General features: G+C 66.9%; 1 protein-coding gene across 1 annotated transcript; it reads left to right on the top strand.

The window, feature by feature from the left end:
- The first annotated feature begins 1,878 nt into the window (after positions 1-1,878).
- GNAI2 (G protein subunit alpha i2) lies at positions 1,879-20,012 on the top strand. Its single transcript, XM_059664686.1, has 9 exons — positions 1,879-2,133; positions 14,291-14,333; positions 14,539-14,680; positions 14,843-15,003; positions 17,017-17,145; positions 17,561-17,690; positions 17,771-17,924; positions 18,182-18,395; positions 19,127-20,012. The coding sequence occupies exons 1-8, from the start codon at positions 2,016-2,018 to the stop codon at positions 18,370-18,372; spliced, it is 1,068 nt and encodes a 355-aa protein (XP_059520669.1). The 5' UTR covers positions 1,879-2,015; the 3' UTR covers positions 18,373-18,395; positions 19,127-20,012.
- Positions 20,013-20,763: the final 751 nt, after the last annotated feature.

Genomic DNA, 20,763 nt, shown 5'->3' with positions numbered 1-20,763 from the left:
GGTGGGGAGTGGTGAAGTGTCTTGGGGAAGCTTCAGAGCAGCCTGGGAAACGGGCTGGTGGTCAGGGGAGAACCTGGGCTGGAGATGGGGGGCGGGGGGGCGGTTCTGAGCCCCTGAGTGGGAGGTATGTGACCGGAGTAGCAAACAGAGGCCTAGCCATAGCCCTGGGGAGCTCCCTGCAGACGGAGAGGGAGCATCCTGGAGGGGTGGAGGCAGGGGTCGCTGGACTCTCTAGGAAAACACTTACCTGGAAAGGAGCCGCTAGCTGGTAGGACCGGTGCAAGGACCACATAACCTGACCTGGGGCTGGAGGAGGCCATGCCTTCCTGGGCCCCATCCTGCCCCGCCTCTGTCCATGGGGGTCTGTGTGGGCCCACCTCTGGTGAGCCTGGCCTCCAAGGAGCTGACAGGTTCTCCCTGTTGCCCGGCAACGGCAAGAGCTGTTGGCTGTTGCTAGGAGCAGACTGGGGAGGCTCGAGGAGGGAGGATCAGCTCTCAAGCTTGGGGCGGAGCTGGTGGGGGCAGAGGCGAGCCTCCAACAGGCTGTGTTCCGGGCTCTGTGCGCGGTTTTTACAGGGTTCCGTGGATCAGAGGCACCTATGGAGCATATCTCGGGGTGTCTGTGTCCCAAGTGGGCATCCTGTGTCTTCATCTTTGTGGCATGCTTGCGGCAGCGCCTGTCTGAGCTTTGGCTCCAGGAAGGAGGGGGGCCCAGGGGGAGCCATTGGAGGACTTACAGGCCAGTGGCTCCTCAGCAAGGGAGCCGCTCAGATAGGGACACACAAGCCCTCCAAGGGGGGCGGACAGCCCGAGACCTGTGAGCTGCAACAAGATGTGTGCCAGGGTGGAAGGGGGGAGCTGGTGATGCAGGGGGGGTGGGGGTGGAGGGTTGTGGGGGGCCCAGCATCCGTGGCCAGCCCTCCTCCTGGCTTTGTGGACCTTCCTTGTCCTTGTCCGTGGGTTGAGGCCTCCCCAGCTGTCCCAGTAGCAATGCATAGGGTTGCAGCCTGTCTAGTGGAAAGGCCATCAGATCATGGCCACTATGGTTCCGGAGGTCAGTTGGCATCTCCCTCCCTCCTTTGGGTCCCAGTTTGGGGTCCCAGGCTGAAGCCCAGGATGGCTACCTGTAGGAGGATGCCTCCTAGGCGACCAGAGAAGGATGGAGAAGTAAATGCTGGCTCCAGAGGAGGTGTAGAGGTGGCAATGGACTTTTTAAAAAATTAATTTGTGAGAAAGAGGAAGGGGGAGAGAACTGCCATGTGTCCCACGTGTTCAGGCATTGCTTGTGGCGGCGAGGGTGTCCGGAGACCATGCTGAGCGCCCGTCGGGGAGACGTGTTTTGTTTTGCTCTTTAAACGGGCCAAGCCCTCCTCAGGAGGAGGCAGCCTCGGTCCCGAGGCCCGGCTCTGCGGTCCCGGAACAGGGTGACGGGGTTCATGGACTCGAACGGGCGACGAGGACACGCCTTCCCCGCCCAGTGCACGCAGCTCGCAGCGGCTCCGAGGGCTGGTTCCTGCTCGGCGCGCGCGGCACCGGATCCCCACCCTCGGGCTCCGAGGCCCTCCCGCCCCCGCCGTCCGGCCGCCAGGCCTGGCGTTCCGACCCAATCGGAGCCCGGCCTCGCCGGCTGTCGGCCCGGGCCCAATCCCCCCGGCTCGGCTGCGCCGCTGCGACTCTCCCGCGGCGAGGCCCCGCCTCCAGCCTGGCCCGAGCCTGGGCGGTGCCGCACGTCTTCCCCCTCCGCCCGCGAGCCAATCAGCGGCCCAGGATCCCCACGGCCCCGCCCCCGGGCCCGCCCCGGCCCAGTCCCAGGCCGGGCTCGCCCGGGCCCCGCCCCCGGCCCGCCCCGCCGTCGGTGCGCCGAGCCCTGGAAGGCGCCGCCCGCAGACGCTCGGAACTACGGACCCGAGAGCTGCCCCGAGAGCGCCGGCGGCGGGAGCGAGTGGGTCGCGCGGGCCGAGCCGGGCCGGGGGCCGTGTGGGGGCCGGGCGGCGGCCGGGCCGGCGGGCGGCGGGATGGGCTGCACGGTGAGCGCCGAGGACAAGGCGGCGGCCGAGCGCTCCAAGATGATCGACAAGAACCTGCGGGAGGACGGCGAGAAGGCGGCGCGGGAGGTGAAGTTGCTGCTGTTGGGTGAGGCCGCGTCCTGCGCTGGGACCGCTGTTCCCGCTTCACCCCCCCGCCCAGGACTTTGGCATCCAGGCTAGGGCTTTGAACCCCCAGACTGAGCCTGGGCCCCGACCCGGCCTGGCCAGGACCCCCAAATAATGATTCAAAACTCTGGCTTGGCCTAGACCTCTGGCCCATAGTCCAGACTCTAGGTCAGACCCTCAACTCATCCCAAACCCCCAAACCCACCCACTTCTGCCCCAACGGAAGCTGCCCTGAACTCTGCGTGACCATCCGCCCTTGGCCGACCAAACTCACAGACCCTCAAACCCCAATCAGCGCCCCCCTCCCAGGTACCACCTCTCCCCCTACTTGCTCCCCTGTTCCCACTGGGCATGAGCATCCCTGAGGCCCCTGCCAGGTCCCCCCCACTCCCTCCTTCCCCTTCTGTGCCCATCTCTACTCTGGACCCCATACCCACCTGTGCATCCTGACCCCAGGGGGCCTTTTGATTGGGAAACCCTGACTGCTCATGAGCCCTCCAGCTGGAACCCCCAAACCTTTAGAGACCCCTGCTCCATGCATCTGGCCCACCAAGTTCCTCGCTGCACGCATCCCTTCTCACACCCGCTGCTCCCCCTCCCGCACGTCCTCTCCCCCACTCTGGCCTTCCCCAGAGGCCCTCATCCATCCTGTGCCCATGGGCCGGCCGGGCGGGAGGAGAGGGCCCGCTGGGGAAGGGCGCCAGGCCTGGGCCTCCCGGGGGAGCCGCTGGCTGTCCGCCCCCCAGTGCCTAAGCCCCGTGGGGCCTGCGAGGGAGGTGGGGGCACAGAGGGGAGTGCTGAGGAGTGCAGGTCGTGGTGCCTTCAATCCCAGGGAAGATGGTGGCTGCTTGAGGGGTGGGGGGAAGTGGAAGTGGTGAGACAGCCGACATGTTGCTGCCCCAGTGGGCGGGCGAGAGCTGCGGGCCTGCCGGGCTTCCCGCACCCCTTCTGGGCCACAAGGCCGGGAGGGGGATGCTGAGCCCTGCGAGGGGGCCAGCGGGCCAGCCGGTGAGTGTGGCGGGGGTGGGGGTGGGGGGGGGACTGAGCTGGACTTTTGCGGAGACTGTGGGCCTGTGCTTGCCCCAGGCCATCCTCCCGCCGGAGCAGGTGTGGTGCCCTGGCAGCCTGGTCTGGGGGGTTTCAGGAGGCGGGAGGCCCCCGCAGCAGCGTGGAGGCTGGACGGTGTGGGGGGGTGTGGCCCCTCACCCCGAGTCGCTGTGGGTCCCTGGCTGAGAGACGGGGCCTTCCGTGCGGGCGTAGGGCCCGGGACGGCGTGTCTCCGTCGGCCGCCCATCTGTTGACTGTCCCTGGGGGCCTGGCCTCTGGGGCACAGCCCGGAGCTTTCAAAATGGCATCCGCTCTCTGCGGGAGGAAGCGAAGGGGCGGGAGGGGCGGCGGCCCGGCCTCCTGGGCTGTTTTGCGTCGGGCGCTCGCCTCTTCCTGTCTCCGCTGCGGGAACGGCGAGTGGGTGTCTCGCGGGGGAACGCCCGCTGGGCTGGGAGGGGACCCCGTCCTGCTGCTCCCAGCTCTGCCGGCCTCCGGCAGCCTCTTCCCGGGCCGGTCTGTGTGGCAGCTGAGATGCGGGCCGGGAGCCGGGCTGGCAGAGCCGGGTGCAGGGTCCGGCTCCACGTCTTCTGGGCCGCGGGCCCCCCTCAGCTTCCTGCCCCCCTTTGCTCTCTCTGTGGGATGGGCTGCCCGGGCCCAGGTGGGAAGTGCCTGGCGGCGGCCCTTTCCCGCCCAGGTGCAGGGAGGTGATGGAGCCCGTGGAGCAGCCCGAGTGCCGGGCGCCCGGCCCACATAGCGGGAAGGACTCCGTCCAGGCAACGGGACTCGCTGGGTAACTGCCAGCCTCCCTTCCCAGCCAGAACCACGCCCGCTGCCCCACCCGCACCCTGGCTCCTTCCCGGCCTGGGTAGAGCGCCAGCGCCGGGCCAGGCTGTCACCGGCAGAGGCAGATGTGCGCACGGGGGAGAGGTGTTCCTGGCAGCTTGGTGGGGGACAGAGGTGCTGATACCAGCCCCGCTCCGGGGACACCGCCACCTGTTGTCCCCGGCGGAATCTGGGCGTCAGGGGAAAGGAAGCCAGAGTCCGGGTTTGGGGGTTTCTCTGATTTCAGATGGGTGTGTGGGCAAAGGAGACAGTGTCGGTCACCGGCCGGGAAAGCCTCGCGTGTCAGCACAGCGGCGCCTCCAGCCCTGGCACTTCGTGGCCCCTCACTTGGGGTGTTGTCCCGGTTCCACCTAACTCACGCCTCCTCTTCAAGACCCTGCCCAGGCACCACCGCCCGGCACCTTCCTGGCAGCCCCTTCACCAAGGCTGGGTGCACCCCTGGCTCTGGTGCTGCGGCTCCCCCCTTAGAGCCCGTGTCTGGGCAGAGCTGCCCGCCCACCCTGAGATGGCAGGGCAGGGCTCCTCCTGGGCTGGGCATGGAGCCTGGCACACACTGGGTGCTCCTTGTCTGTTTGTTGAGTGAAGGAAGTGCTACTGAACTTGGTCTTGGGGATGGTGGATGGAGTGAGATGAGCCACAGCCTGGCATATCGTGGGCAGGTGGGTGGAAAGGGCTTGGTGTCGGGCTGATGACCAGGATTGGGGGATCCTGAGACGGAAGCTTCTGAGGCTTTTCCCTGCTGGTCTCATCACAGGCTGTGCCAGCACCTCACACAGCCCTCCCCCCACTCCAGTCTGCAGCCAGTCTCTGGGCTTGGCACACAGTAGGGACTCCAACTCTTCCCACAGGAGAATGGCTTTGTGGTCTGCTCCTTCCTCTCGGTGTGACCTCAGAGGGACCCCCAGCTTGCTCAGGCTATTTGGGGACTGTCGCAGGCCTGTCTGGCTCTTGGGGCTCAGACCAGAGCAGGGCTCAGGAGTCCTGGCCTGGCCAGCGCAGACTGTACATGCGAGGGCTCCATTCGGTTTACGAAGGGCCGTCGATGGCCTTTGTCCTGTCTGTGTCTCTAACAAAGGGCCTGGCCCACGGTAGGTAGCTGGCTGGGGGATGGGTGAAAGTGGGGGTGCCTCCTAGGAAGGGGCCCTCTGGGTAGCCTTGAAGAATGACATTTGCTAAGACTAGACAAGGGGGGCAAAGGGGCCAACTCCGCCAGGTACTGAGGGAGGAAGACCTGGTCTGGGTTCCCCAGCCCTGGGGTGGCTGTTTCCTGGCTCACCCTCCCTGGACCAGCTCTTGGGGTCACCAGATCTGGGTTCAAATCCCGAGCCCACCTAGTGCACTGGACGAGCAGCCCAGCTGGTAAATCCTGGTCGGCTCTCCACCTGAACCTGAGCCCCGGTGCCTGCTGCAGCCACAGGCGGGGAGTGCACCAGAGCCCGGAGCGTGGGAACAGGCAGGGACCCTCACTCACCCCTGCAGAGCGGAGAGTTTGGTAGGGAGGGGTCTCCCCAGCCTCCAGGCTGCTTGGCCCCAGGATGGAGTTTTGGGGAACCCCCTTCCTTGACCTCAGGCAGTTGCTCACAGCAAGTGGGGAGACCATGGCGTGTAGTGTAGACAGTTGGTGCCACCTGGAGTGACAGACTGTCCTGGGGGCCTTAGGCCCAGCCCTGGCGGGTTGAGCCGCCTTCCTGGGGGTCCAGGGACCCAGCCTACCTCCAGTCCCGCCTTTCCCCCCACAGCCTTCGCCTTCCCGGCTGGAGCTCATTAGCATTTGAATGGGGCGGGGCAGCTCGGGCCTCCCAGGCTCTTCCCACCCCTCCCCCAGGCGGGGCAAGGCTTTGTCTCCATGGCGGGCGGGCGCGGGGCTCCCACACTAGGAGTGAGGGGGTCTGAGCCATTTCTGACACCTTCTGCCTGCGTCCTGCCCAGTCCCGCGAGCGCAGCCCTGCCCGGTGCTGGGCCGGCGGCCTGAGGCTCCTGTAGGGCGGGCGGGAGGGGGTCCTTCAGGGGATGCCCTCGAGCTGGGCGGCCGGGAGAGACTGGGTGGCCTTGCAAAGGAAGCCACGCTGAGCTCAGCGGGAGGGTGTCCCGGGAGGGTGGGCGGAGAACCCCAGGCAGAGGGCAGCGTGGTGAGGAGAAGAGAATGAGCCCCTTGTGGCTGGGGTGGACGGCAAGGCAGCTGGAGCGCAGGCCTCCATGCCAGGCCCGGCAGCCTCGGGACGCCATTGTGCTGGAGCTGGAGCCTCGGCTGCCAGATGGGGACCTGGGCAGCCTGTCAGGTGGGACCCCAGCGAGGGCCCCAGGCCTCCAGCAGGGCTGGTCCTGAATACCTGCCCTGGACACGAGCCCTGGCTGTGAAGCTCTTGGCCTTGGTCTTTAAAAGCCCCATTATTTTATTTTTAATATATTCGTATTGATTTCAAAGAGGAAGGGAGAGGGAGAGAGAGAGAAACATCAATGATGAGAGAAAATCATGGATCAGCTGCCTCCTGTACGCCTCACACTGGGGATCTAGCCTGCAGCCTGGGCCTGTGCCCTGACGGGGAATCAAAACAAACCATGACCTCCTGGATCATAGGTCCACGCTCAGCCACTGAGCCACGCCAGCTCAACCACTGAGCCACGCCGGCTCAACCACTGAGCCACGCCGGCTCAACCACTGAGCCACGCCAGCCGGGCACCACCCATCCTTTAGGCAGGAACAGGATGAAGGAAGCTTTGTTCACAGAAACTCTTAGCCACCGAGGGACCAAGCCCCTGTCGCACCACACCCCCCAGCAGGTGATGAGAGGTCTGACCAGAGCCCAAGTGCTGCCCCCCGACACCCTTTGGTGCTGTGGGGAGACAGGACTGGACAGATGTGGGGGGTTGGGGGGTGGAGAGCAGGGCCCAGGCCAGTCTCTGTCCATCTTCCCAACAGCTCAGGGCAAGAGTCCCAACCTAGGAGTTGAGTGAGGGGAAGGGGCCAGCGGGTTCTGGCCGGGCCATAGCTCATGGGCCCACCTAAGGTGCCCTGCAAGGTGCCCTGGAGTGAGGCCCTTAGATGGGGGCCCTGGGACCTGGTGCTCTGAGGCAGCCCCTCCCTCAGCCATAGTCCAGGGTGGGGCCTCTGCCCACCGCCTCTGGCCTGGAGCTCTTGTTCTTACTAAACCTCAGCCCAACCCTGGCTGGTGTGGCTCAGTGGATAGAGTGTCGGCCTGCAGACTGAAGGGTCCTGGGTTCGATTCCAGTGAAGGGCACATGTCCGGGTTACAGGCTCGATCCCCAGGAGGAGGCGTGCAGGAGGCAGCCGATCAATGATTCTCTCATCATTGATGTTTCTCTCTCCCTCTCCCTTCCTCTCGGAAATCAATAAAAATATATATTTTTAAAAAAACACAAAAAACCAGCCAATCCTCACCCTCTCCCCAATGCTGCTTCTTGGGGCTGTGGCCATCTTGGCGGTTTGGGAAGGGGACTCTCCCTGGCATAGCCGAACGTCTGCGGGGCGCCCTGTGGGTACATCGGGGCTTGGCAGTGAGAGACGGGCCAGCGGGAGCCAGAACCTACAGGTGGGCCGGACGGGGCTTGTTGAGAAGGTGTCCTTGTGGCCTGGTGCGTCCCTGGTGTCACAGCTGCTACGGCTTCAAAATATGCAGAGGGGGTGGCAATGGCAGTGCCCACTGTGTCCCGGCAGGGACCGTGTCCCCGCAGGCGGAGGGCGGTGGAGGCGGCGGCAGGGCTGGGCGGCTCAGGGAAGTGGTGTCCGCGCCAGAGGAAAAGGAGGAAGCAGCTGGAGGAGGAGGAGCCCCAAAGAGGAAGAGGCCAGAGGGCCCGCTCTGCTGGGGGTGGGCAGGTGAGCCGTCCACTGGGAGCCTGGGCGGTGAGGCCGCCTGCTCGGGCTCATCGCACGCCCTGTGCCGCCCTGCTGGGCGCCTCTGGGTTGGAGCCAGCCCCGGCCTTTGTCCTGCTCCAGCAGCCCCTGGCCTCGGATCCCAGCGCCGTGGCGATTCTGAGGGTTCCAGGCCCCTCCTCTGACCACAGGAAGTGGAGGCTGGGAGAGGGACGCCGGCCGGCGGGCGGGAGCTGGCAGGAAAGCGGAGCTGCTGCGTCCCGAGCAGCCATGGCCTCCAGGGCCGGAAGGCCGGCTGCAGGCCCCGATGAATGCCCGGAAACGGAGCCGCAGCTGGCATTAGCTCACTCTGGGTTTCCCCTGCCCCGGGCTGGACAGAGGGGCCCTGGTCCAGGCTAAGGATTCCCCCTGCTGCTGGCCACTGGCCTGGGTGCCTTCGCTTGGCCTCTGGGGACGAGAGCAGCTGCCTGATTGAGCCTGGGCTGCTATGGCGCCGGACGCTTCAGGGACGGGTCTGACTCACACTCATCTCACTGATGGGGAAACTGAGGCCCGGGACATTACATGACTTACCCAATAAGTGGAGACACCAAGATGTGACCCGGGCAGTGGTTCTGAGCGCGGCTGTGGCCTCACAGGAGCCTATGCCCAGCTGGCAAGAATGATGAGCCGGGAGGCAGGCAGGTGCTGTGGGTGCGCACGTGCGCTGCACGTCTGGGTGGCCCGTCTCGGAGGAGATCGCAAGGGGACTGTGCCCCAGGGCAGGACCCAGGACCGTGCATGAATCCCGTCACGGCACTGCTCCGACCAGAACCTGCCCTGGGCCCGGTGACCGCGCAGCTCCCCGTTTTTGCTTCCTGCCTTTCCTCGCAGCCCCCAGGCGGAGGCAGGCACCGGAGTGCTCCACTCCGCTGGCCTTACGCTGGCTCCGTGCACCACTGCCAGGCTTAGGCGACTGCGCCCGCTCGGACGTGGGGGCCCTGAGCTGGGAGACGACTGGGAGCCGACCTGTGAGGAGGACAGAGTTCCCGCTGGGGCTCCCCCGTGAGCACAGGCTGCGTGGGGCTCGCGCGCGTGCAGACTGTGTGCCACTGTGTCCGGTGCGGGCTGGCAGCCACACTCGGTGCTGAGGCAGGTCCTCCTGCTCCTTGGCCTCAGGGTTTGTGGCCTCCCCTCTGCTCGGGGTCCCAGGGGTTCTGCTCTGTGTTGTCAGGCGGGACCCCAGGGCTCAGGAGCCAGAGAGACTTAGGAAACTGGGAGCAGATCTGCAGGCTCCTGGGCTATGAGCTGCGCAGAGCAGAGCGCATCCTCGCGACCACTCAGGCTGCCCCTTCCTCTCGGCTGGGCGGGGACCTGGGGTGTCAGCATGGCTCCAGGGCTTGTGGGGACTCAGCAAGCTGCCGGCTAGGGCGAGACCCTGGGCTAGTTTGGGGTGAGTGAGGACCAGGGGGGCTCCGGGCAGGCTTGGGGCTTGGCACACTCCCTCAGGGCACTGGGCACCTCACCTGGGGCCACCATAGTGACTGAGAAGTGGGGGGTTCGGTTCTTTGGAAACAGCAAAGGGGCCCCTTAAATGAAGAAGCAGGGGGAAGAGGAGTGCAACGTCCTGGCATCTCGGGCGCTGGAGGGTGAGGCCTGTTGCCTTCAGGGCCTCCTCTCCTCCAGGCGGGCTTTCCGACCGGTGCCTCAGTTTCCCCTGCACAGTGGGCAGGCCCCGGGGAGACCGTCTTGCCCTGCAAGCCCTGTCTGTCTGTCTGTCTGGCCGGCCAGTTCCTCTTGCACGGAGAGTGCTGACTTGGCAGAGGCAGGCCTGGCCCGATTGTTGGCACTTCCCGGGGAGGTTCCGGGTTTGTTGGGGCACCTGGGGGAAGGCAAGGCCCATCCAAGACCCGCAGCGCAGACCCACGCGGAGCCCCTTCCAGGGAGTGAGGGCCCAAGCAGCACCTGGAGGAAGGAAGAGCTGCCGGGGGCGGGGCTCCCAGGGCCTTTGTCTGGCGGCCCCCCTCCCCCTCCCCCTCCCCCCTCCCCTCCCCTCCCCTCCCCCTCCCGTTCCCATTGTTCCTGGCGCTGTGTCTCCAGCGCTTCCCAGGCTCCGGGCGGTGATGGGTGAGGGTCCCGGCTCCGCCCCCAACGGCCCTGGCTGAGGCTGCTTTTCAGAAACAGATGCTCCCCAGCACCACCCCGCCCCCACCTCCTCCCTGGGTCTCCGGCTGCTGGCTCCCCCTGGTGGTGGAGGCCGGGACCCTGCGGCTGTAGGGGAGGGGCAGGAGCCGAGGCGGCGTGGGGGGGGAGCCGAACCGCGGGCTTGGCCAGGAGACGTGGCACCTTCCTGGGACGGGAGCGGGCGGTGGTGCTCGGGGTGGTGCTCGCCCTGGTGGGCGTCCCAGGGCTCACCCCACATTCCCCCACGCCCCACCGGGGTTGGCGGGTGGCGGCCGTGGGGCGGGCCCGGTGCTGTGGGTTAGAGCTGGGCTGCTTGCCCGACTACCCTGTGGTCACAGCCACTGCTGCTGGGAGCCGCTCTGCCCTGGGCCTGCCACGTCGGCGGCCACTCTCCCAGGCCACGTGCGCAGGGAGCCCACCCGCCCAGCCCAGGAGCCGCCGGCCTTCTGAGCCCGGGGAGGCCGTGTCCGCCGCGAGCGGCCAGGAGGGGAGGAGCGCTGTGTGGAGGGAAGTGGGGACTCGAGCAAAGGGCCCGCAGCGTGCGTGGCTCCGACTAACACAAGTCCCGGCAGGACCCGCTGCTGAGTCAGCGCCACGGCCACGGCCACGGCCCGGCTGAAAGCCTCCAAGGCTCCCTCCAGGCCGCCCGGCCGCAGGTTGTGGCTGGAACGGCCTCACCGCGGGGTCACTGGGCTCAGTGCTCTTGCGAGAGCGTCGGGGAAATCTGCGGTCTTCCCAAGGGCAGAAAACGCCGCTAATAACTTTTATCGGTTCTCCCCGGGCGCCGGGCGCTGAGAGCTTTGTGTTAACCCTCAGCCTCTCCCGGGAGGAGGGAAGGGTGCCAGGACCAGGCTGGAGGGGCTCAGCTCTGAGGCCTCAGGGAGGGCCAGGATGGGCACCAGGGCGGGCACAGGTCTGGATCCCCCTCTGGGCGAAGATCTGAAAGTGAGAGATGAGCAGGCTGGCCATTCAAGGCTGGGCAGTGTCTGCAGAGGGGAAACTGAGGCCAGAGAGGACAGTGGCATGTCAGGGCCTCCCAGCAGGGCAGAGCCTGGTCCAGGAGGTAGAGGGTCCGAGATGGACAGACAGCAGTGACCTGATGCTGGGCTTGAGGTCATGCAGCTGGACTGGTGGCGGAGCGCCTGCTGCAGAGGCCGGTGGCCTGGTCCAGGCAGGTGGCCTGGTGCCGCCTCCCCCCATCTGCTCCCTCCTCCGCGGGGGCTGGAGTGGAAGCAGATGTTCTAGCAGAGCAGCCGCTGGGCCGGCACATCAGGGCAATTACTGCCGCCTCCCGGGGCCCAGCAGCTGCGCCCGCCCTGGGCAAGGGCTGAGAGGAGGCGTGGCCGTGGGAACACTTCTGGCCGCCCCAGCTCTGCGGGGCCTCTGCACGGGGCCTTCTGAGCAGGAGCCTGCATGGAGGGCCCTCTCTGGGCGGGAGACCCCGGCCACCTCCCCTGGAGGCCCCTCCCGGCACCTGGGCAGCAAGCTGGAGCCCGGGAGGGAAGCCCTCTCCTCGGAGGGGAAGGTGCACAGCTGGGGGGCTGGGTGCCCGGGATCAGCGAGGTGCAAGCAGACTCTGAGCCAAGTGCCGGCGTATATGGTGGCAGCACTGCAGGCCGCGGTGGGAAGGGGGCCGCTGGCGGGGTGAAGAGTGAGGCTGGCGGGTCCCCGAGAGCCAGGGTCCTCGTCCCACCCATCCACCAGCGTCGTGCTGTGGTCCCACCCCTCTGCCCCTGGCCCCCTGACCTGCCCTAGCCGTTCCTGCCCCTGATTCTGTCCCCGTGTCCCCCTGCTTCCTGCCCGGCCGCCAGCACCCCGCTTTGTCCTACCACTCTCCTTCCCACCTAAGGCCAGGGGCGGGGCTCCGGGACCGGGGATGCCCCCTGTGAAGCGGTGCCCTCCTAACTCAGGATGAGGGCCAGGGAGACAGGCTCCCGGGGACAGGAAGCGGCCCTCGGCTGCCGGGCAGGGAGCGAGCATCCTGGCTCCGGCCCGCTTGCCTGGGTGCTGCCTGTCCCGTGGTGCCTGCCAGTCTGCCCCGCCAGGAAAATCAGATGCAAAGCGAGTTTGTGCTGTCATCCCCGTCGCCGGGCAAGGGCGATGCCTTGCTCACACCATTTACCAAGAGAGTGGTCCCGGGCCAGCCAGGGACACTGGTTGGTGACTCAGGCGACGGGGGTCGCAAAGTTACACAGGAAGCGACAACCCTCACCCGGACCTCGGTCCCCTGTGCGGAGAGCTGTCGCTGAGTGTCAGTTCTCCGGGGTGGGCGTGGCGTGCTGCTCTGACCCATCACTGCACATCCTTGGCCTCCGCTGCCCCGCGGCCCCAGTCCTGGCCGAGACTCCAACTCTGTGGCTCCTGGTCCCTCCGCCCGGGATGTGCCCCCTCCCGCCTGCTCCGCGGGAAAGTGCCTGCCTGGGCAGGAGGGACGCTCACGCAGCCCCTAGGCCAGTCAGCCAGCAGGTGGGTGTGCGGTCCTGGCCGCTCTGCGGTGCGGTGAAGGGTGCTGCCATCTGACCACAGCCCACGCCCCTGGACACCGGGACTGGCGCCTCACTGCCCCCCACACATACCTGCCACCCCCCCGTGCTCCTCTGCCCATGATGCCAGCAGCTGGTGGCGCCTGTGAGGGGAGCCCAGACCCCTCTCGGAGGGCCGCTGGGTTGCGAACACACCCAGGGCCGCAGCTGCGCCTCGGTTTCTGGCCATGCGTCTCTGCTGCTGCCTGGAGGGCCTGTGGAGACTGCGCAGGCGTGAGCCCGCGGTCCGGCTGCCGCACGGGGCACTCGGGGCCGCTTGGGGGGCACTGCACTCAGACAGATGGGCCACAGGGGCCTGCAGCCCGGGACAGCAGCCTCCGCTTCCTCACTGTCAGGGGCTGAGGACAGAACAGGTGCGGTTATTAGCGGACGTGATGGGCCTGGAGTGGCATTTCCCGAAGAGGGCGCTATTCGTGCTTTGCTGTTGTCATTACTGCTGTTACTCTTTTTAATATATTTTATTGATTTCGGAGAGGAAGGGAGAGAGAGAGAAACATCAATGATGAGAGACAATCATTGACTGGCTGCCTCCTGCACGCCCCCTACTGGGGACCAAGCCCACAACCCGGGCACCTGCCCTGACCAGGAATCCAACCATGACCTCCTGGCTCGTGGCCGGGCTGTTGCTGTTGTCCTTGTTGCTCGTGTTAGTGTGTGTGCCGGCCACGCCACCCTCTGGGGCGTCTTTACTGACCCCGAGGGCCAGCGGCCCCGCGTGTGACCTGCCCACTCACCTGCTGGCCTGCGCCGTGGTCAGGAGGGTTGGGACACATGTCGGTGGGGCGCGGGGCAGGGGCACCCAGCAAGGAGAACTCCGTGGGCAACGGCCCGGTGGGTGAGCCGGGGCCAGCCGAGGTGCCTGCGCCTGGAGCTCGGGAAGAAGGGGAGGGAGGGGAGGCCCTGTCCCCGCCCCTCCGTCCCCTGGTCATCACCTTCCCTGGGAATGCGGGCTCCTGCGCCCTCTAGACCTGGCTCTGTGTCTGGGAGGAAACCTGGGAATTGGCTGTTTTATCTCCAGGGCATCATCCCACAGGGTCTGAGCCTAATAGCGGAAGGGCTGGGCGTCCGAACCCTGGCCCACGCGCTTGGGACCAGACTTTCTGAGCCACTTTGTCCTCCTCCGTAAGCGGGAGCAGAGCCTGGGCTGCTGTGACGGTCACAGGAGAGCGGCCCCAGGCCCTCACCGCTGGCCCAGGGGAGACGGGGGGGGGGGGGGGGGTGCCGGGCCAGGGGGCACAGTGAGTCAGCACGGGGGTGCGTGCCTGCGTGTGTGCGTGTCACACCGCCTGGCCCCAGGCCCCGGGCTCCATCTGCTCAGGGCCGACCTGGGCACCGCAGGCAGCGGGCTTGGCCCTGGGCCGTGTCTGGGGACAGGAGCGTGGCGCCGTGCCATCCAGGGCCCTTGGCAGCTACGCCGAGTGTGGGGGAGCCAGCCTGCCGGTGGGAGGCAGGGCGACTCCTGCAGGGCAGTGGGGAGCCAGGGGGGCTGTGGGCTGTGGGCGGCCGCGTCTGGGGAGAGTCCACTATAGGGCACCTTGACCGCATGGCCCTGCCAGCCGCAGCCCCGCCGGCTCTGCTGCCCGCCTGCCTCCATCTCCCCCGTGCAGTTGGTGGGAGGGTGAGCGCGGCCTCCAGGGCTGCAGGTGGCTGGGCCCGCGGCGTCCCGTGGAGCCCGCGGCCGGCTCCCTGACCTGCGCCCTCCGTTCCAGGTGCTGGGGAGTCGGGGAAGAGCACCATCGTCAAGCAGATGAAGTGAGTGCTGTGTGCGGACGGCCTCCCCGCCTCGGTCTCCCCTCTCCTGGGCCCGGCTCTGGGCGCTCCCAGAGGCAGCCATCCGTCCTCAGAACCCGGGGGGTGGGGGCAGTTCCGTCCTCTCTGAAGTGGGTCCCTGCAGGCCCCAGCCCCCCAGGTGGCCGTGCGCTCTCTGTGGCCATTAACCCCGCCCCCTGGCTGCCAGGATCATCCATGAGGACGGCTACTCGGAGGAGGAATGCCGGCAGTACCGGGCGGTCGTCTACAGCAACACCATCCAGTCCATCATGGCCATCGTCAAAGCCATGGGCAACCTGCAGATTGACTTCGCTGACCCCTCCCGCGCGGTACGTGGGCTCCCCACCCTTCCCGCCTCCCAGAGGCCTCAGGGCCCGTCCTGTCCTGGGAACCTGAGGGTGCCCAGCCTAGGCCCTATCCCCGGGGCCTCCCGCCCTTGTCAGGTGGGGTAGGGTGCTCCCGGCGACGGCTGACTCCCCTGCGGTCCCCAGGACGACGCCAGGCAGCTGTTTGCGCTGTCCTGCACGGCCGAGGAGCAGGGCGTGCTCCCCGAGGACCTGTCCGGCGTTATCCGGAGGCTCTGGGCCGACCACGGCGTGCAGGCCTGCTTCAGCCGCTCCCGGGAGTACCAGCTCAACGACTCCGCTGCCTAGTGAGTGCGCCCAGCGGGGCGGGTGGGCGGGGTTGCCCTCAGAGGCGGGGACTGTCAGCCGAGGCCTTGCGGGGTCTGGCTTGGGGTGGGAGGCATGGTATGTCCAGGCCAGGAGGAGGGCCAGGCAGGGCCGCCGGCGGCTCATCTGTCCTCACACACAGTCGTTCTAAAGACCCGTTTGCTGCCACCTGCTCTGTGCCAGGTCCTGGGCAAGGCTTCAGGGACACAGGGGTGAGGGAGCAGGCAAGCCCCCAAGCAGTGACAACCTAGGTATCAGTGTGGTGGCAGCCGCGGGGGCAGGGCCAGTGAGGGGTACCTCAGGGGAGTCTGCCCTGGACTTGGGGGGAATGGGCAGGGCCCTCAGGCAGGGCACAGCCTGTGCCACCTCCCGGGTGGTAAAGTGCTGACTGTGCCTTGGTCACAGGGGAAGTTCAGGCTGGCTGGGCAGGGAGACACGGAGGGGAGGCAGGGTCTGGGAGATGACACGGGTGGAGGTGGAGCCCAGGGCTTGAGCGCTCACCCTTGCTGGCCTATGGCTGAGCTCAGGACCAGCTGGGGAATCACGGGACCCCAGGAGTCCCAGAGGGAGGCCAGCCCGCAGGACGACGCCCTGACCGCCTTTCCTGAAGTACCTGCCGGTGCCACGCCTGGCACCAGGCGCTGAGTGCCCCGTGGGGAGTAGGACAGACAGGCTGGCGGCCAGGGCTGAGGCTGCAGGGCTATGGGCGACACCCACAGGCTCTGGACGGTGCCACCCAGATAGGCTGCCGACCCTGTGCCCGTCTCCCCCTGGCCTGCACACACCAGCCGCCCGGAGTCCGTCTGCGGACAGGACCTCAGGACGGGGTGGGAGGCGTTCCCTGCCCGTTATGTGGACAGCATCCGCCCTCCCAGAGGTCTGAACCCCCTGTGAGCGCCCGCCCCCGCCCCCCAAGCTACAGTCTCAGCCAAACACGGGCCTTGGGGCCTCCGCGCTGCCCTTCCACCGTCACAGGCTCAGTAGAGGTGTGGGCCCTGTCAGTCATTGCCACCTCTGTGCCCAGGCCTCCAGGAGGGCGGGCGGGAGCCGCCTGCCAGGCCACTTCCCACTCCTCCCCGTTCCCTTCTCCTTCCTGCCAAGCGCCTGCTGTGTGCACAGCGCTGTTCTGGGGGTGGATTCAGCAGTGAACGCGGGCCCTGCTCTTCCGGCAGGTTTATGCCTTCACTGAGGGTGGGGAGCGGGTTGGGACACCCCCTCTCTCCGCAGCCATCCTCCAGGGCTGCCCTGGGGCAGCAAGGGCCTGGGGAGAGCCCACCTATTGGGGAGGGAGAGACGGGGGTGGAACCACCCAGGGGCCTCCAGACTGGAGGCACTTGGTGGGGGGCGGGGCTTGGTGTGGAGGTTACAGCACAGGCGTCATGGTCCCCCGGCTCTTCCTGTTTTTCTGTTCTGTCTCTGTGTCTCTGAGGTCATTTCCCTCTGGCCAGGCTGCTGGTGGGAACCAAGGGCTGGCCCAGCAGCCCTGCCCCAGGAGCAGGACTTCGGTGCTGGGCGGCCTGGACCCGGCCCCGGACTCAGCAGGATACTGAGGCCGGCCGTAGGCGGGTGCTGACATGGGAGCTAATAAGGGAGCTGGTAACATAAGCCCCTGGGACCCCCAAGTAGGTGTTGATGCCCTCCCCTGAGGAGCCCAGCCTGCCCAGCCCCGCATCCAAGTCCAAGGACACGCCAGGTTGCTGTACGGCTGACACCATAATTTTACTGATTAGCATCCTGAATCCCTCGCTGGAGAACTGATCTGTCCCCTCCCACCCCTGCACCTGCAGCTCTAGCACCCGGGCCCCCAGCGGAGGCCGGCCTGTCTCAGACCTGGGTGCGGGGCTGGGCCGGCCACAGGCACCGAGCCGCCCCTCGCGGCCTGACCTACAGGGGGGAGCCGAGGGATTCTGGCCCAGGTTTCCTCATCTGAGCAACGAGGGTCACGCAGGTCAGGAGGCCCTGCTGGCCCCACTGACCCCCCTCCCCCCGTCCAGCTACCTGAACGACCTGGAGCGCATCGCACAGAGCGACTACATCCCCACCCAGCAGGACGTGCTGCGGACCCGGGTGAAGACCACGGGCATCGTGGAGACACACTTCACCTTCAAGGACCTGCACTTCAAGTGAGCACAGTGTGTGTGTGTGTGTGTGTGTGTGTGTGTGTGTGTGTGTGTGTGTGTGTGGAGAGGCGGACCGCCAGCCCCGAGGTGACGAGGGAGGGGCCTCCCTCCAGGACCTGCTCCTGGCTGTGCAGGGAGCGAGGGCAGCCCTGCTCTTGCCAGCAGCCCACATGCTCTGAGACCTGCCCCTGTGGCCGCAGCCGGCCCTGCCGACAGCCCCGAGCCGGCGCTGCTGACCACCCGAGCCCGCCGGGCCACACTCCCTGGCCCAGAGTCGCGGAAAGTGGACAAGTGTGGAGCCGGGCGGGTAGCCGCCCCCCCTGAGCAGGCTCTGTCCTCAGTGGCGGCCTAGGGGTGGAGCCGGGATCCTTCCGGAGGCTCCTCCCTTCTCTGGAGCTAAGGTGCCCCTGTGCCGCAGGATGTTCGACGTGGGCGGCCAGCGGTCTGAGCGGAAGAAGTGGATCCACTGCTTCGAGGGCGTGACAGCCATCATCTTCTGCGTGGCCCTGAGCGCCTACGACCTGGTGCTCGCGGAGGATGAAGAGATGGTGAGCGCGAGAGACCGTGAGGGCGGGGCGGGGGGGGGCGGCGTGTGTGCGGGCGGGGCTGACCGCTGTCCTGCCCCCAGAACCGCATGCACGAGAGCATGAAGCTGTTCGACAGCATCTGCAACAACAAGTGGTTCACGGACACGTCCATCATCCTCTTCCTCAACAAGAAGGACCTGTTCGAGGAGAAGATCACTCACAGCCCCCTGACCATCTGCTTCCCCGAATACACAGGTGGGGGCTGGGCCTCGGAGCGCTGGGGGGCCCGCTGGCTCGCAGCGCCCCCTGCTGGGCAGAAGGGTAACTGTGGGGCCCTTGGTCTGGCTGGTGCTTTTGGGACTTAAGTACTTGTGCCAGCAGGTGGGGGCCCTTCTTCCCACCGTGTGCACGTGGGCATCCTCCTCCCACACAGATGTGTCTGCGCTCACACTCATCCTGTGTGCGTGTGGGGACACGTGGGACGGGCCGGTCTCACCGTGCTGCCTCCACAGGGGCCAACAAGTACGAGGAGGCAGCCGGCTACATCCAGAGCAAGTTCGAGGACCTGAACAAGCGCAAGGACACCAAGGAGATCTACACACACTTCACGTGCGCCACCGACACCAAGAACGTGCAGTTCGTGTTCGACGCCGTCACTGACGTCATCATCAAGAACAACCTGAAGGACTGCGGCCTCTTCTGAGGGGCAGCCGACCTGGCAGGACGGTGAGCCAGGGGGCCAGGCAGGGAGCTGGGGGGCACAGGGCGCAGCCAGGCAGGGAGCTGGGGGGCACAGGGCGCGGCCAGGCAGGGAGCTGGGGGGCCGGAGCGCGGCCAGGCAGGGAGCTGGGGGCCGGGGCGGGGCCAGGCAGGGAGCTGGGGAGGGACAGAGCAGGGCCACTGACCCAGAGCGGGGACGCAGGAGTCCAGGTGAGCGCCCAGTAGGAGAGCAGAGGACGAGGGGCACGCAGGCTGGTGAGTCAGGAGGGTCACCCAGTGCCTGGGCGCGGGCAGGGCTGGGCTCCGTGCTGCCCGGTGGCCCGCACAGCCGCAGTGCCTGGCTGTGCGCTGGGACAGAGCTAAAGGGCTGCTCGGCCTTCCTGGGAGAAAACTCACTTCCTCACCACCAGACCCCGGGCCCAGCCTGGAGGACGCTGGGGCCCCCACCTGTCACTCAGTGTAACGGCTCTGTGCTCCTCCCTCTTTGCCTCCGACCTTGAGGCTCTTGAGGCTCCTGAGCGGGGCTGGCTCCCCTGGGCCTGGGGAGGCGGGAAGACTCTGCCAGCCTCAGACCCCCTCCCCCAAGGAGCCCAGCTACGGGCACTGGCTTCTGGGTGGCCACTGTGTCCCTGGTAACAAATGGGTGGGAAAGGAACAGGTCATTGTCGGGGGGTGGGGGTGGGAGGAGTCACACAGTGTCTACCTCCTGACCCATGCCCTGCCTGCCCCCCCCTCAGGGCCGCCGCCGAATCTGCTCCCCCAGTTCCTAAGGAAGATGGGGGCAAGAGGACCACGCCCCCCACCTGCCCTCCCCACCGCTTCCCCCCTCTCTCTGTTCTTGGCTCCCCCTGTTGCCTCCCTCAGCTCCCAAGACTTGGGGAAGGGGGTGCCACAGGCTTCCCTGTCCGAAGCCTGCCCTTGTCCCAGGTGCTGGGAACAGCTGGGTACCCCTTTCCTGGGCATGTCTGTTCTGGATTCGGCCCTTGTCTTGTTCTGTGATGGGGGAGGGGCACTCACTTCTCCAGCCTGGGACCCCGGCTTCACCCAGCCCCAGCCCCTGGCCCAGCCCAAGGCCAGATGTTTACAGGGAGCCTCCTGCCCCCGCCCCCACCCCAGCCGCTCGGAGGCCCCAAGGAAAAGCACAAGACGCGTGAGACACCACCATTCCTGGAGACCACAGTCCACCGCTCGTTCTCGTAGCTTTTTAAAAAAACGAAAGGAAAAAAAACACGCAAACTTAGAAACTTTTTAGAGGAAAAACTATTTAAAACTGTCCGATCCTGACCAGCTCCCCCAGCCCCATTTGAGCGACGCCGTGCCTTGAGTGTGTCCGTGTGTTTACACCCGCCCTGCTGGCTGCCCCTGTGCGGCCCCCTGCCCCACACCGTCGGGTCCAAGGGCTGCCAGCTTCACAGAGGCCTGTCCCAGGGCCACCGGCTCCATTAACCTCCATGTAGCCCTTAGCGCTAACCTAGGAACCGCCGCTGCCTGCCGAGGGGCCAGGCCCCTCGAGCCCTCCCCCAGGTCGGGTCCTTCAGCGTTGAACACTTCCTTGCTTTTTTCACGTTTTCGGGAATTGTTCACCTGGTTTGAAATAATAAAATGTAGAAAGAAAAACACCAAGCACTGCTCAGCCTCCTTCTTTCTGGGGAGCAGAGACCAGGCTGCGGTGCCGCCTGGCGGTGGGACCCTCCCCTCACCGAGGCGGCACCGGGTGCTGGGCTGCCGGCTCAGGCCCAGGACTCGGCACTTCGTATGTCTCCCCTCTCCCCCCAGCACCTCTGCGTCCGGCGGGGGGGGGGGGGGGGGGCAGCATCCAGCCTTGCTGGAGGGTCAGGGGGCACACTTCCAAGGACGCGGAGAAGGAGGTGCCCGGTGAATGGAGTGGAAGGAAACTGACTCAGCGCCCAGGCCTGAGGCCCGGGGGCCGTGTGGTCACTGGCCAGGTTGGCCGCCCCCTCCCGCCTCCCAGTCTGACGTGTTGCCCAGAGCCCTGCCCAGAACTGAGGCGCCCTGGGCTGGACTGGACAGAGTTGGGGACAGTGGGGGCCTCTGCCCAGAGGTGCCCTCCAACCCTGATGTGGGCAGGTGGCTACCCTTCACCTACACGGGGACTAGGGCTCAAGGAAAGGGGCGCTTCCGGGGGGCTCTGGGGAGGCCCGCACATTTGTTGCTGCAGAGGAAACTGGCTGATGACCGCGGGGGGCTGTGGGGGGCCAGGCCAGCAGCCTCGCCCAGCTCCCCCAGCTCCGGGAAGCCGGCCCCACGGCGCAGGGGAGGGGGGGTGGGGGGTGGGGGACGACGCCTGGGAGGCGCGCCTCCGCCCGTGGCCACCAGAGGGCGCCGCCGCCCGTGCTCGCCCCGCAGCGCCGTC

The sequence above is a fragment of the Myotis daubentonii genome, chromosome 14, assembly GCF_963259705.1.
Source record: "Myotis daubentonii chromosome 14, mMyoDau2.1, whole genome shotgun sequence".
Classification (NCBI taxonomy): Eukaryota; Metazoa; Chordata; class Mammalia; order Chiroptera; family Vespertilionidae; genus Myotis; species Myotis daubentonii.
Note: the sequence above shows the minus strand (reverse complement) of the source record. Positions and strands in the feature narration are given on the sequence as shown.

Coding starts and splice junctions, on each gene's coding strand:
- GNAI2 (XM_059664686.1), top strand. CDS start 2,016: ATGGGCTGCACGGTGAGCGCCGAGGACAAGGCGGCGGCCGAGCGCTCC. Junction 2,134..14,290: donor GGTGAAGTTGCTGCTGTTGG/GTGAGGCCGCGT, acceptor CCTCCGTTCCAG/GTGCTGGGGAGTCGGGGAAG. Junction 17,925..18,181: donor CTGCTTCCCCGAATACACAG/GTGGGGGCTGGG, acceptor CTGCCTCCACAG/GGGCCAACAAGTACGAGGAG.